The 13,343-nt window shown below is 52.2% G+C and overlaps 1 protein-coding gene across 1 annotated transcript in view; it reads right to left on the bottom strand.

Annotated features, from left to right (window-relative positions):
- Positions 1-10,455: 10,455 nt before the first annotated feature.
- Positions 10,456-13,343, bottom strand: part of CDC37 (cell division cycle 37, HSP90 cochaperone) — a 13,996-nt gene continuing 11,108 nt past the window's right edge. The window contains exons 6-8 of the mRNA XM_006161546.2: positions 12,338-12,520; positions 12,184-12,255; positions 10,456-11,023 (exon numbers count right to left, since the gene is read on the bottom strand). Of these exons, the coding sequence (XP_006161608.1) occupies positions 10,868-11,023; positions 12,184-12,255; positions 12,338-12,520 (411 nt within the window). The 3' untranslated portion in view covers positions 10,456-10,867. The remainder of the gene's footprint in view (positions 11,024-12,183; positions 12,256-12,337; positions 12,521-13,343) is intronic.

Below are 13,343 nucleotides of genomic sequence, written 5' to 3'. Positions count from 1 at the left end.
CCTGCGGACGCACCCTGGCCCCCCGCCCCCCCGCCGCGGGGAGCGGCTACTCCTTCACCCTTGAGATGCCACTTCCCATTGGCCGCCTGCAACGCTCGCCGCCATTGGTCGCTGCCTTGCTGCGACCCAGCCAGTCGGGCCGTCAGTCGAGACAGCGGCGTTCTGATTGGTTTTTCTCCTCACTCGTCACTCAGTCACGATTGGCTAGATAGCGACCGGATGTGCCAGAGCGCCAGCGATTGGCTGTCGCGGGGTGGGCGGGGATACGACGCGGAAGGGGTGGCTCGCGGGAGGGGAAGGTAAACAGTCCTCTGGGGGCGGCGTGGCGAAAGCTTGGGTCGTGGGGGCTGTGGTGCGCAGGCGCGTTTCCTGACTTGGGGTTTCAAGACTCTCGGCGGCCGCCTTCCCTCCGTCGGAACCCCAGACCTGGGCCCCATATCCCCGCCTCAACCTCGGGGTAGCTGATCGTGCTGGCGCCTGGCGGGAGCGCCTGTGGTCTCCAGTTTAGTTGCTACAAGCTGCATTCTGGGATCGTATATGCACATGGGCACAGGTGTTTTTTCTTGGTTTTTTTTTTTTTTTTTTTTTTTTTTGTCTAATTTGGTTTTGGCGGCCTTAATGAAATCTCATCTTTTTTCATTTTTGTTGTTGTTGTTTTGGCTGTGGGGTAGCCTGCACTTGCTGGAAAGAGAGACAGAGACAGAGAGAGAGGGAAAGTGAGAGAGCATCTCCCAGGGTGATGGCCACGCTGTTGCATACATTCCTGGTGTGATTAGTTTTTTCTTTTTCTTTACATTTTTTAAAAAGAATTATTTATTGGATTTATCTCTTTTTTTTTTTTTTTTTTTTTTTCCCCTGGTTTTTTTCCGTGCGGGGTCCCACGGACGCTGTTATTTTTTTTTTTTTTTTTTTTTGAGCCGATTTTGCTATAGGACACATGCCGTCGCCAGAAAGAAAGAGACAGAGACAGAAAGCGAGAAATCACCCCCCAGGGGGGATGGCCACGCTGCAATCCCTTCTCCTCCATTCTCCTCTCGGGATCTTGGGGATCTTGGGCACGCACCACGCGCCCAGCGTGAGTTTAAGCCACTGAGACTTGAACCACAGTCAACTACATGGGAGCCCAGCGACATAGCTATTAGGCCAACTGCTGGTCCCTGTTTTTTCTCTTTTTAAAGAATTATTTTTATTTAACTTTATTTATTTTAATTTGACCAGAGAGGTACAGAGTTGGGGGGAGTGAGAAAGCAAGCCGCCAGATTCAAGACTTAAACTGCAGTCGGCCAGGTGGAAGTCCAGCGCCCTTAACCACCATGCCACCTGCCAGCCCCAAATATTGTTGTTTTTTTTTTTCCCGATCTTGCTATATGGCATGTACTCTCACCAGAGAAAGACAGACAGAAAGTGTATGGGATCAGCAGATGGCGGAATGGTTATGTCGCTGGACTCCCTCATGGTCAACCGCCATTCAAGTCCTCCTCCTCCCAGCTTAAAACTGGCAGGTCCCATGTGCGTGTGTGCCCAAAAATCTCTAGAGGAGGAGAAGGGATTGGCATAGCCATCCCCTACCCCGGGGGTGGGGGAGGTGATTTCTCATTTTCTGTCTCTCCAGCAAGTGCACAAGCCCTATAGCAAAAACCTCTTAAAAAAAAACTTTAATTATATTTATCATTATTATTATTCATATTTTTTAAAGTTTTGCTACAGGCCACATAGGCTCACCAGAAAGAAAGACAGAGGGAACGTGAGAAAGGAAGCCTCCAGATCTGGGACTTGAACCATGGGTGGCCATTGGGGAGTCCAGCGCATCATCCACCACATTACCTGCTGGCCCTGCCTGATGTGATCTTCAAGCCCCGAACCGCGGTATATTTGTCGTGTTGGAGTCCAACACCTCAACCACCACGCCAAATGCGGGCCCCAAAATGAGGCCATTAGTTAAATGCACAAATGGTCTCTTAAAAGAAAGGGCAGTGGAGGACCAGCTGATGGCATAATGGTTCTGTCGCTGGACTCCCATGCAGTTGACTGTGGTTCGAGACCCAGGCCCTGCGACTTAAAACGCATGCCGAGGTGTGTGTGTGCATGTGTGTGTATGTGCCCAAGATCCCAAGGGGAGAATGGAAAAGGGATTGAGGCAGGGCCATCCCCCCTGGGGTGGTGATTCTCACTGTCTGTCTCTCCAACCAGCGCACATGCCCAGGAGCAAAAAAGAAAGAGTAGTGGGGAGTCAGTGGGTGGCATGGGGGTCAAGGTGCTGGGTCCCATGTGGTCGACTGTCAGGCCGAGCACGTGTGCGTGGGTGCCTGAAACCCCATAATACCTTCTCCTCTCTCTCCCCACTTTCGGAATTTGGGGCACACACAGGCACTGAGCCTGTTTCTCAAGTGGCTGGGTCCAGGACTTGAACCACGCAGTTGGCCATGTGTGATCCTGCTGCCTTAACCTCCACGCCACCAGGGAGGGGTCTTTCTGGTTTTCTGCTCCACCCTCAGCGCCTACAATTGGACGTGGCACCCAGTGAATAGAGGCTGGAGCCTGCCTGCACTGGGCACATGTGTGCATATCAGCATGGCGGGGGAGCCAGGAGCCTCTGCCCCTGTCCTGTCGCAGAAGGGCTGGCCATGGCTTCCGGCCTGGCTTCCTCTTTGTCGCCTATGCTGAGGAGCACGGTGGCAGGAAGCTGAAGAGGCCGGATTTAACAGCCTGCCAGAGCTACTGGGCTGGTCCCACGAAGATCACTGCCGAAGTGACCAGCAGGAAGTGTCAGACGGGGGGACGAACAATAATAATGTTAATAATCCCAGTAATCATAATAAACTACAACAATGGTATTTCCCCAGCCTGAATGCTGGCCAAGGTCTGAGCTCTCAGCATTTCTTCCTGGGCCTTTTTTTCTTTTTTAATTTAATTTGCTATCAGGCACGTGTACTTGCCGGGGAGAGAGACAGAGACAGAAAGCGAGAAATCACCCCCCAGGGGGGATGACCATGCTGCAATCCCTTCTCCTCCATTCTCCTCTTGGAATTTTGGGCACGCACGCATGTGTGCCCAGTGTGAGTTTAAGCCACCGGGTCAGGTCCAGGACTCGAACTGTGATCGACTACATGAGAGTCCAGCGACGTAACCATTATGCCATCTGCTGGTCCTGTGCCTGGTGTTTTCTCCAAGCTTCCAAGTCTGGGACTCAAACCGTGCAGTTGGCCATGTGGGATCCAGCAGACCTAACCATCATGCCCCCTGGCTGACTCCCCAGGTTTTTTTCTTTTCTTTATTTTTCTTTATATTTGATAAGAGTGCCTGCATGTGCATGGGAGGGAGGGACAGAGAGAGAGGAGTGTTCTCCACAGGGTCTGGCATGGGAGGCTGGGATCCCTTCTTCCAACCCCAGCACCTCAGACCTTGGGCCCTGGGGCGCGTGCCACCGGTGTTTCCGGCTGACCAACTCGAACCACGGTCACCATGTGGGAGCCAGCTTCTCGCTCTTTTTAAATTATTATATTGAATTTGATTTGATTGATTTTTAAATACTTATTTTAACTTTATTTGTTGGTTTAAATTTGACCTAAGAGGGACAGAGTGAGCGAGAGAGAAGGAAAGGGAAAAAGCCAGTTGCCAGGTCCAGGACTCAAACCTCAGTCGGCCATATGGAAGTCCAGCACCCTTAATGGCCATGCCACCTGCCAGCCCCCCTATTTATTTATTTTAATTTGACCAGAGAGAGACACACACAGAGAGAAAGTGAGAAAGCAAGCTGTCGGGTCTGGGACTCAAACTGCTATCGGCTGAGTGGGAATCCAGCACCCTTAACCACCATGCCACCTGCTGGTCCCCCACACCATTTTTTTTAAAGAGTTAATTTAACTTTATTTTTTATTAACTTATTTTTATTTGACCAGAGAGGGACAGTGAGAGAGAAAGAGAAAGTGAGAAAGCAAGCCACCAAGTCCAGGACTCGAATCATGGTGGGGCCATGTGGGAGTCTAGCGTCCTTAACTACCGTACCACCTGACCTACCCCCATTAAAAAAAATTGTTTTTAGGAACCAGCAGGTGGCATAATGGCTATGTCACTGGACTCCCATGTACTTGACTGCAGTTCGAGTCTCGGACCCGGTGGCTTAAACGCACTCTGGGCGTATGTGCGTGCATGCCCAAGATCCCGAGAGGAGAATGGAAGAGAAGGAATTGTGGCGTGACCATCCCCTTGGGGTTAATTTCTCACTTTTTGTCTCTCTGTCTCTCTCTGGCAAGCACACTCTGTCGCTCCCTGGCAAGCACACGAACCCTATAGCAAAAAAAAAAAAAAAATAATAATAATAATAATTTTATTTAACTTTACTTATTTTAATCTGACCAGAGAGGGAACACAGCAAGAGAGAGAGAGAGAAAGCAAAAAAGCAATCTGCCAGGTTCAGAACTTGAACCGCGGTCAGCCGTGTGGGAGTCCAGCACCCTTAACTACCACGCCACCTGCTGCCCCCCCCTTTTTTTATGAGAGATTTTTTGGTATATGGTTCATATGCTCACCAGAGAGAGAGAGAAGCAAGAAATCACCCCCGGGGGATGACCGGGGGATGACCAACCTCCATCCCTTCTCCTCTCAGGATCTTGGGCAAACACACACACATGCCCAGTGTGTTTCAAGTCACTGGGTCCAGGACTCGAACCATAGTTGACTGCGTGAGAGTCCAGTGATGTAGCCATGGTGCCATCTGCTAGTCCTGGGACCTGGCTTTTATTATTATTATCTTTTTTTTTAATTTGACAGAAAGAGAGTGAGAAAGCAAGCTGCCAGGTCTGGGACTCGAACCACAGTCAGCCATGCGGAAGTCCAGCATCTTAACCACCACACCACTTGCCCGCCCCATGAGATCTGGCTTCTCTTGAGCAGTGCATTACTCCTGCCCCACAGAGCCACCCCTCCTGGGTTCTTTTTAACCAGTGGCTACAGGTGACAGCTACCATAAGAGACCAGGCGACTCCCTGCCACTGACCCAGGACCCAGCAGACAGGACTGGAGGAATGGGACCAGAGAGTGCCCAGACCCTGCGGAGGCTGTCTCTGTCTCTGCCTCTCCCTCCGTTACATTCTTAGGTGGGTGCACAGATGCTCTATCATGAATAAATAAAAATAAATCTAAGGGGCCAGCAGATGGTGTGGCAGTTAAAGGTACTGGACTCCCACATGGCTGACCGTGGTTCGAGTCTCGGCCCTGGCAGTTGCTTTCTCACCTTCTCTCTCTCTCTCACTCTGTTCCTCTCTGCTCAAATAAAAATAAATAAATAAATATCTAATTACAAAACAAGACAGGGGACTTGGTGGTTAAGGTGGCTGGATCCCATATGGCCCACAATATGGTTTGAATCCCAGAGGCTTGAAAAACTCGCCAGATGGCAGGCACCGGCAGATGGCGGAATGGCTCCGTCGCTGGACTCCCACATGGCTGACCATGGTTTGAGCCGCAGACCTAGAGGCTTGAAATTCACGCCAGGAGCACACGCATGTGTGTGTGTGTGTGTGTGTGTGTGTATGTAACCAAAAACCCCAAGAGCAGAGTGGAGGAAAAGGAATTGTGGCATGGCCATCCCACTCCGGAGGGTGATTACTCACTTTCTGTCTGTCTCTCCGGGGAACGTACGCCCTATAGCAAAAATCTCTTTAAAAAAAAAAAGAAAGAAAGAAAGAAATTAAAGAAAAACATGCCAGAGACACGTGTGTGCCTGAAATCCCACGAGGACACTGGAGCAGGGGTTACTATGTGGCCATCCTCTGGAGTATATTTTCTCAAAAGCCCCCACCTTGGGACCAGCAGTTAGCGTAATGGCTATGTCGCTGGACTCCCATGTAGTCGACCGCAGTTCGAGTCCTAGACCCGGTGGCTTAAACTCACGCCGGGTGCGTGTGCATGTGTGCCAAAAATCCCTAGAGGAAAAATGGAGGAGAAGGGATTGTGGCCTGGCCATCCCCCCGGAGGGGGTGATTTCTCACTTTTTGTCTCTCTGTCTCTGTCTCTCCAGGGAGCACATGTACCCTATAGCAAAAATCTCTAAAAAGAAAAACGCCCCCCACCCTGTCTCTCTCCAGTGAGCCCACCCGCCAATAGCAAATTATGAATGAAGGCACGGAGGTGGCTGGAAGGCAGACAGACCTGCCCTCAGGCCCCGAGGCCTTTCCCGAACTCCTACGATGCAGACCTGGCCCCAAGAGTGTCCAACACGAGGGGCTTGCCCAGGACTGCGGGGACTTACCCAACCTGGGCTTTTCTGTACTAAAATTGGGACAGTCCTGGGCAAACCGGGACGACGGGCCACTCCACCCTGCGGGTTTGCAGGCAGCTGAGAAGCGGGGATTCCCCTGGTTCTGCCAGGCCTGCAGAGAGGGGCCTCCCCCAGAGCTCCCACCGGAACTGGGAAACGCCAATAGTTGATGAATTGAAAACAATTCTTTGTGTTCTTTTGCATGGCAGTGTTCAGGGAACAGAGCCCCCTCCCTAAATCAGGATTTCCTGGGCATCTTTCCAAAAAGGCTCCACGCCCTGATGGGTACGAGTCTATATTCTCTAGAAAGTTCACTCGAGCACACAACTGGGACCTTATGTGCTGGGCTGAGGGGATTGTGGTGTGGCCATCCCTTCTGGGGGGTTATTTCTCGTTTTCCCTCTCTCTGTCTCTCTGTCGTGAGTGTACCTGCCCTATAGAAAAAATCTTAAAATAAAAAGCAAATAATGAGTGATGTTTCAGTTTTAAATAAATAAAGGAACAGGAACATCGCTGAGCAGAAAATGAGGCTGATTTTACCTTTAAGGGTTTTTGCAGTAACTGGACCTGCAGGTGGTGTGGTGGTTAAGGGCTCTGGACTCCCATATGGCTGACCACGGTTTGAGTCCCGGACCTGGTGGCTTGCTTTCTCACTTTCCCTCTCTCTCTCTCACTCTGTCCCCTCTGGTCAAATTAAAATAAATAAATAAATAAAGTTGCATAAAATAATTAAAATAAACACCAGGTTTTGTTTTTTAAATTCTATCATCTGTATTTTATTTTTTTAAAAGAATTATTTATTTTATTTATCAATTCAGCCATAGGGGAGCCCAGAGCCCTTACCCACCACACCCCCTGCCAGCCCCCCCAAAAATCAGTTCTTGTTGGGGCTGGTAAGTGGTGTGGTGGTTAAGGGAGCTGAACTCCCACATGGCCGACAGTGGTTCATGTCCTGGACCTGGTGACTTGCTTTCTTGCTTTCCCACTCTCTCTGTCCCTCTCTGGTCAAATTAAAAGAAGGAAATAAATAAATTAAATTAAATAATTTTTTAAAAGAAAATATAAAAATAAAAAGAGTTTTTGCCGTAAAGAGAAGTTGTGGGTCCTGGACTTGGGAGAGGTATACTCCTGGCCTCAGGTTCCCCCGCCCCAGCCAGGACTTGCCCGGCTCACGCATAGACAAAGCGCTGGGGATTGCGCTTGTATTTTGCAGTCTGTTATCGCCCCCTGGTGGTGACCGGCTTGGCTGGAACTGCATTCTTAGTTCTTTATTCAGAACTTTGCGGAACTTTCCTGAAGACCACCTGTGTGTGCCAGAACCCCTTCTGGGGACTGTGGTTAATGCAAAAAACCAGAAAGCCTCTGATCTACGCGACCAGCAGGTGGTGTGGTGGTTAAGGCGCTGGACGCTCCCACATGGCTAGCCAGGGTTTGAATCCCAGGCCTGGTGGTCTGCTTTCTCACGTTCTATCTGGGGGAAATTAGAATGAATAAATAAATATCTTTTGAAAGAAAGAAAGCCACTGATTGTGCCCTGATACATGGGAGGCAACGACACACGAATTGACAAAGCGGGGCATGGCCGCATGTGAGGACAACTCAGAGAGCAGGTCAAGGGGACTTCTGGGAGGAGGTGGCACTGAGCCGTGGTCTGAGTGACAGTGGGTCCCCGAGGACAGAAGACTCCAGAAGATCAGAGATATCTAATTTTATGACCTGACCTGGAGTCTTCACTATCCCTAAGCCCTCCTCTGCAGTAGAAATACCTCATGCCATTTTTTGTGGTTGTTGAATTTAGTCTCTAAGTACTAAGAAAGAGGCCAGTGAGTGGCGTGGCACTTATGGGCTCTGGTCTACCATGAGGCCAGCTACGGTTCGAGTCCTGAACCTGGCGGCTTACTTTCTCATTTTCCTTCTTTGTCTCTCTTTGGTCAAATTTAATAATAATAACAGATAAAGTTAAATAAATTCTTTTTTTTGTTTTTTTTGACAGGTTTTGCTGTAGGGAGTGTGCAGTTGCTAGAAAGAGAAAGACAGAGAGACAGAAAGTGAGAAATTACACTCCCCCCCAGGATACTGCAATTTCTTCTCCATTCTCCTCTTGGGGTTTTGGGCACACATGCAAATGTGCCTCTTGTGAGTTATTTATTTTTTTGGATAGGGTTTTTGCTATAGGGCAAGTGCGCTCGCCAGAAAGACACAGAAACAGAAAGCGGTAATTCACCCCCCAGGGGGATGGCCACATCGCAATCCCTTCTCCTCCATTCTCCTCTTGGGATCTTGGGCACGCACCCGGCATGAGTTTAAGCCACCGGGTCTGGGACTTGAACTGTGGTCGACTACATGGGAGTCCAGCGACATAGCCATTACACTAACTGCTGGTCCCAAGGCAGGCTTCTTGAAAGTCACAAGAGGAGCCAGGTGGTGGCCCAGTGGTAGCACAACCAGACCCACGTGGGGAATGTACTGGGTTGAGATTCAGACACTTCCCAGAGCCCCAGGGTCTATGGGTGAGCCTGGAACCCAGGCTGGCTGGGACAGGAAGGGCGGCTGAGACGGGGACACAGGTTTTCTGGCGGCCAGCAGGGGGCGTAGTGGTTAACGCACTGTGCGGGGAGAGCCTTCAAGCAGATGGTCTTTGCGCTGATGTAGCAGGACAAGCCCAAGCTCTAACAGCCGCAGTCAATATAGAAAGGGGGGAACCGGTGGCAGGTGGCATGGTGGTTAGGGGCGCTGGACTCCCACATAGTTGACTGCGGTTCAAGTCTTGGACCTGGCAGCTGCTTTCTCACTTTGTCTCACTCTGTCCCTCTCTGGTCAAATTAAGCAAGTTAAAATAATTCTTAAAAAAAAAAAAAAAAGGGGCCGGCAGGTAGTGTGGTGACTAAGACACAGAGCATTCCCACATGGTTGACCATGGTTCGAGTCCTGGATCTGGTGGCTTGCTCTCTCTCTGGTCAAATTAAAATAGATGAATAAAACTAAATAATTCTTTTTAAAAAATTATATACAAAAATATGTGGTTTGGGGGCCAGCAGGTGGCATGGTGGTGGATTCCCACATGGCCGACCACGGTTCGAGTCCCGGATCTGGATACTTGCTTTCAAACTCTCACTCTGTCCCTCTCGTCAAATTTAAATAAAAAAATGAATAATACTACTAATAAAAACATGTAGTTTTTACCTCCCCTATAAAAGAACAAGGACAGAACCGCTGGGACCATGGTAATCTCCATTAGAGACGCCCATTCCCCCGGCTGCCTAACCTCTCAATACACAGCCCTTCCCCTCAGGACGGCCCATCTCCCCACCGCCAGGCTGCCTCACTGAATTCACACGTGCTCAGCTGTGGTTCAGGCTTCCAGACCCTGCGGCTTGAAACTACACTGGCTGTGTCCACTGGGTGTACGTCCATACCCCAAATCCTGAGAGTGGAGGGGTCTGCGGTGTGGGCATCCAATCTGGGGGGTTGATTTCTTATTTTCTCTGTTGAGTGCATGCTCCCCCGTAGCAAAAATCTTTAAATAAAAACTGTATCTAGTCTCATTTGTTATTATTAATTTCTAATCTGACCAGAGAGAGGCAGAGAGAAAGAGAAAGCAAGAAAAGGAGCCACCGGGTCTGGGACTCGAACCAGTCAGTCATGTGGGAATGCAAAAAAAATCTTTCTTAAAACAAAACAAAAAATATTGGGACCAGCGTAATAGGTATATCACTGAACTCCCATGTAGCTGATCACGGTTCGAGTCCCGAACCCGGTGGCTTAAACTCATGCCAGGCGCGTGTGCGTGCATGCCCAAGATCCCAAGAGGAGAATGGAGAAGGGATTGCAGAGTGGCCATCCCCCCTGGGGGTGATTTCTTGCTATCTCTCTGTCTCTGTCTCTTTTTCTGGTGAGCACATGCGCCCTATAGCAAAAACCTCTCCAAAAAAAGCTCAGGAAAAAAGTATGAAAAACTCTGTTCTGGAGGCAGAACTTTGAGCCAAGGATGTAGGAGCCCACGGAAGCGGCTGGGAGGCAAGACCAGCACAGGACTGACCAGGGAAGGGTCCTTGCAAGAAACCGACGGTCCAGGACTTCACTGTTCCTGGCAGTGGGACGGCACGAGCGCCAGGAGGGCCAAAGTCTGGGGCTTTGCGAGCTCGGCCCGACACTGGTTTTCCTGCCACCCCAGAGAAGGGCCCTCGGCCGCCCGCGAGCATCTGAAATCCTTTATTGAAGATCGTGGCTGTTTGCCAGACAGAAGGCTCAGCAGCAAACCAACAGTGACATCGGAGCCCATGGTGGTGACAGGGCAGCCCCTCGGCCTGGGACCCCTCCACCTGGTGGACCAGCCTGGCAGCCTCTGCCCCTCCCCGGGCCCCCGGGGCCTTTGGCATAACGCTGACGGGGGCGACAGGCAGTGAAGCCCCTCGACTCAAAGCGGAAACTTGAATGAGCGCTGGGGGGCGAGGGCAGTGGGGGGGACAGGGCAGGCCCCCCGCGCTGGGGGAGCGGTGAAAGTGGAGGAAGCCTGGAGCTGGGGACACGGTGTCTATTTCTGTTTTCTGGAAAGGGGCGCACAGGAGCCTGCAGGCAGGCGGCGCTGGTGGTGGTGGCCGGGGAGCGTCACGCGCTGCCATCCTTCTCGTCGCCCGGCTTGGGGACGGCTTCCAGCAAAGGGTCCCCGGGGCCCGCCTCCTCCCCCTCCTTGGCCTCACTGGACTTGGAGTTGGGGACCCAGAGGCCGGAGTCGATGCAGCGCTGCATGTGGTACTTGGCATCCTGTGGGGAGAAGAGGGGGACAGTCAGGCTGGGCCACCACTGCCCCACGGCCCGCCCGGCCTGGAGCTGCGCTCTGGGGAATGTTCTATGGGCGGGGCTGCCCGACATCAGCCGCTGGCCGCATGGGGATGCCCAGCCCTGCCAGGGCAGCCGGGGCAGCTGGCTGGCATTTTAACTTTACTGACCTACATTTTGTTAAAGAGAGTTTTTAAAAATTTTTTTAAGGGTTATTTTATTTATCTTTATTTATTTATTTTAATTTGACCAGAGAGGGAGATACAGAGAGAGAAAGAAAGAAAGCAAATCACCAGATCTGGGACAAAAACCATGGTTGGTCACAGGGGAGCCCAGCACCATCAAGCACCCTGCCACCTCTGGCCTCCCAGCCTTGAGTGTTTTATTTTTTTGGAGATTTTTGCTATAGGGCGTGTGCGCTCGCCAGACAGACAGAGACAGAAAGCGAGAAATCACTCCACAAGGGAGATGGTCACTCCGCAATCCCTTCTCCCCCATTCTCCTCTCAGGATCTTGGGCACGCACGTACACGCGCCCGGCGTGACTTTAAGCCACCAGGCCCAAGGACTCAAACCACGGTTAACTACATGGGAGTCCAACGATATAGCTGTTACGTCACCTGCTGGTTCCAAATTTAAATTTAAATTAACGGCTAACCCTGTAGTGCAGCATCTTGGTCCTACAGAAAGGAAGCTGGACCCCTGCATGGTCAACCAGGGTTCAAGTCCTGGCCTCAACATCTTGAAAAACACACTTAGCTCAGTGCAAGTCTCAAATGCTGACGGGATGAGGAAATATGAAGGGAAAGGCAGCCAGCAGATGGCGTGGTGGTTAAGGCACTGGATCCCACATGGCCCAGTGCAGGGCTCGGTCTGGACCGGAGGCGGTGCACCTGCACGCCCGACAATGGCCACGTTGGGGGACCACCCCAAGGGTGCTCCACTCGCTGTTGGGTGCTGAGTACGCCGCAGGTGCCTAATCAAGTGTGCATGCGGCACGGTGACCTGACCTCCGTGGGCTTGGAGACCCAGGAGGGACGCTTTACCCAGCCTGCTCCAGAGACCCGGGTAGGGGGGAGGCTGGGCTGGGGGTGGGGCAGGAAGACATGGCTGTCCCCGAGGGCCTGGGACCCGCAGGTTACTCACGGTGGGGTCCATCTTGCTAATGGCGTCTTGGAGCATCTGCACGTCCTTCACGTCGAAGCACTTCTGCAGTTCCTGGGGGTGCACGCGCCAGGGTCACTTGGGTCCCTCTGACGCCGGGGTCCCGCCCCCACCCGGCCTGGCCCAGGGAGCGCACCTCTGGGAGGGACTCGTAGACCTCCACGGGGTCCAGGCCGCCGGGGCCGAGCCGCTTCTTGCGCTCCTCCTCCTCGTACTCCTTCATGGCCTTCTCGATGCGCAGCTTGGCCCGGCCGCGCACGCGCTCCTTGAAGGCCTCCAGCTCGTCATTGAAGCCTTCCATGTACTGGCGGTCGGCGGTCTGCGGGGACACGGGGAGGGCCAGGTCACGCTCGGCCTTGACGGAGGGACCCAGGACCCCACGGCGGCCGCTCCCCAGGGGCACGGCGCCATCTGGTGGGGAACAGCAGGGGTACCCAGCACAGCACCATCTGATGGGAACAGCAGGGGTGCCCGGAGGCTTAGCCCTTCCCTCCTGTCTGCTCCCCTCCAGGGACCTCGTCAGACTACGGCGAACCCCCATCTGCCTGTATACCCCAGCCCCACAGCAGACCCCTGACACCAGGTCCTCGTGTGCGAATGCCTCAAAGTCAACCTGATGGGGCCAGAAGGTGGAGCAGTGGTTAAGATGCTGGACTCACATGGCCAACTGCGGTTCAAGTCCCAGAGCCCGTGGTGTGCAAAATGACACCCTGTGGATGGTGCCTGTCCAGAGTTCCAGCAGGAAGATGGGAGAAGGGATTGTGGCATGCTCAAAACCCCAAGAGGCGATTTCTCACTTTCCCTCTCTTTGGCAAGCACATGTGCCCAACGGCAAAAACTTAAAAAAAAAAAATAAAGGTCAATTTGTCAGACCTCAATTCAGTTGCTACTCCAGCCTGCCCTGCCCTCCTCATCTCAGTAAGGGCAGCACTGTCACTCCACATGCCTGGGTTAGAGAGAAAACAGGACGCTGGGGTCGGCCGGGCATGGTGGTTAAAGGCACGGGATTTCTACATGGCCGACCGTGGTTCAATGCCCTGACCTGGCAGTTGGCTTTCTTTTCTCTCTCTCTGGTCAAATTAAAAAGTAGTAACAACATGCAGCTGGCAGGGGGTGTGGTGGGTGCGGGCGATGGGGCCCGA

The sequence above is a fragment of the Tupaia chinensis genome, unplaced genomic scaffold (assembly GCF_000334495.1).
Source record: "Tupaia chinensis unplaced genomic scaffold, TupChi_1.0 Scaffold138665_1, whole genome shotgun sequence".
In the NCBI taxonomy this organism is placed as follows: Eukaryota; Metazoa; Chordata; class Mammalia; order Scandentia; family Tupaiidae; genus Tupaia; species Tupaia belangeri.
Note: the sequence above shows the minus strand (reverse complement) of the source record. Positions and strands in the feature narration are given on the sequence as shown.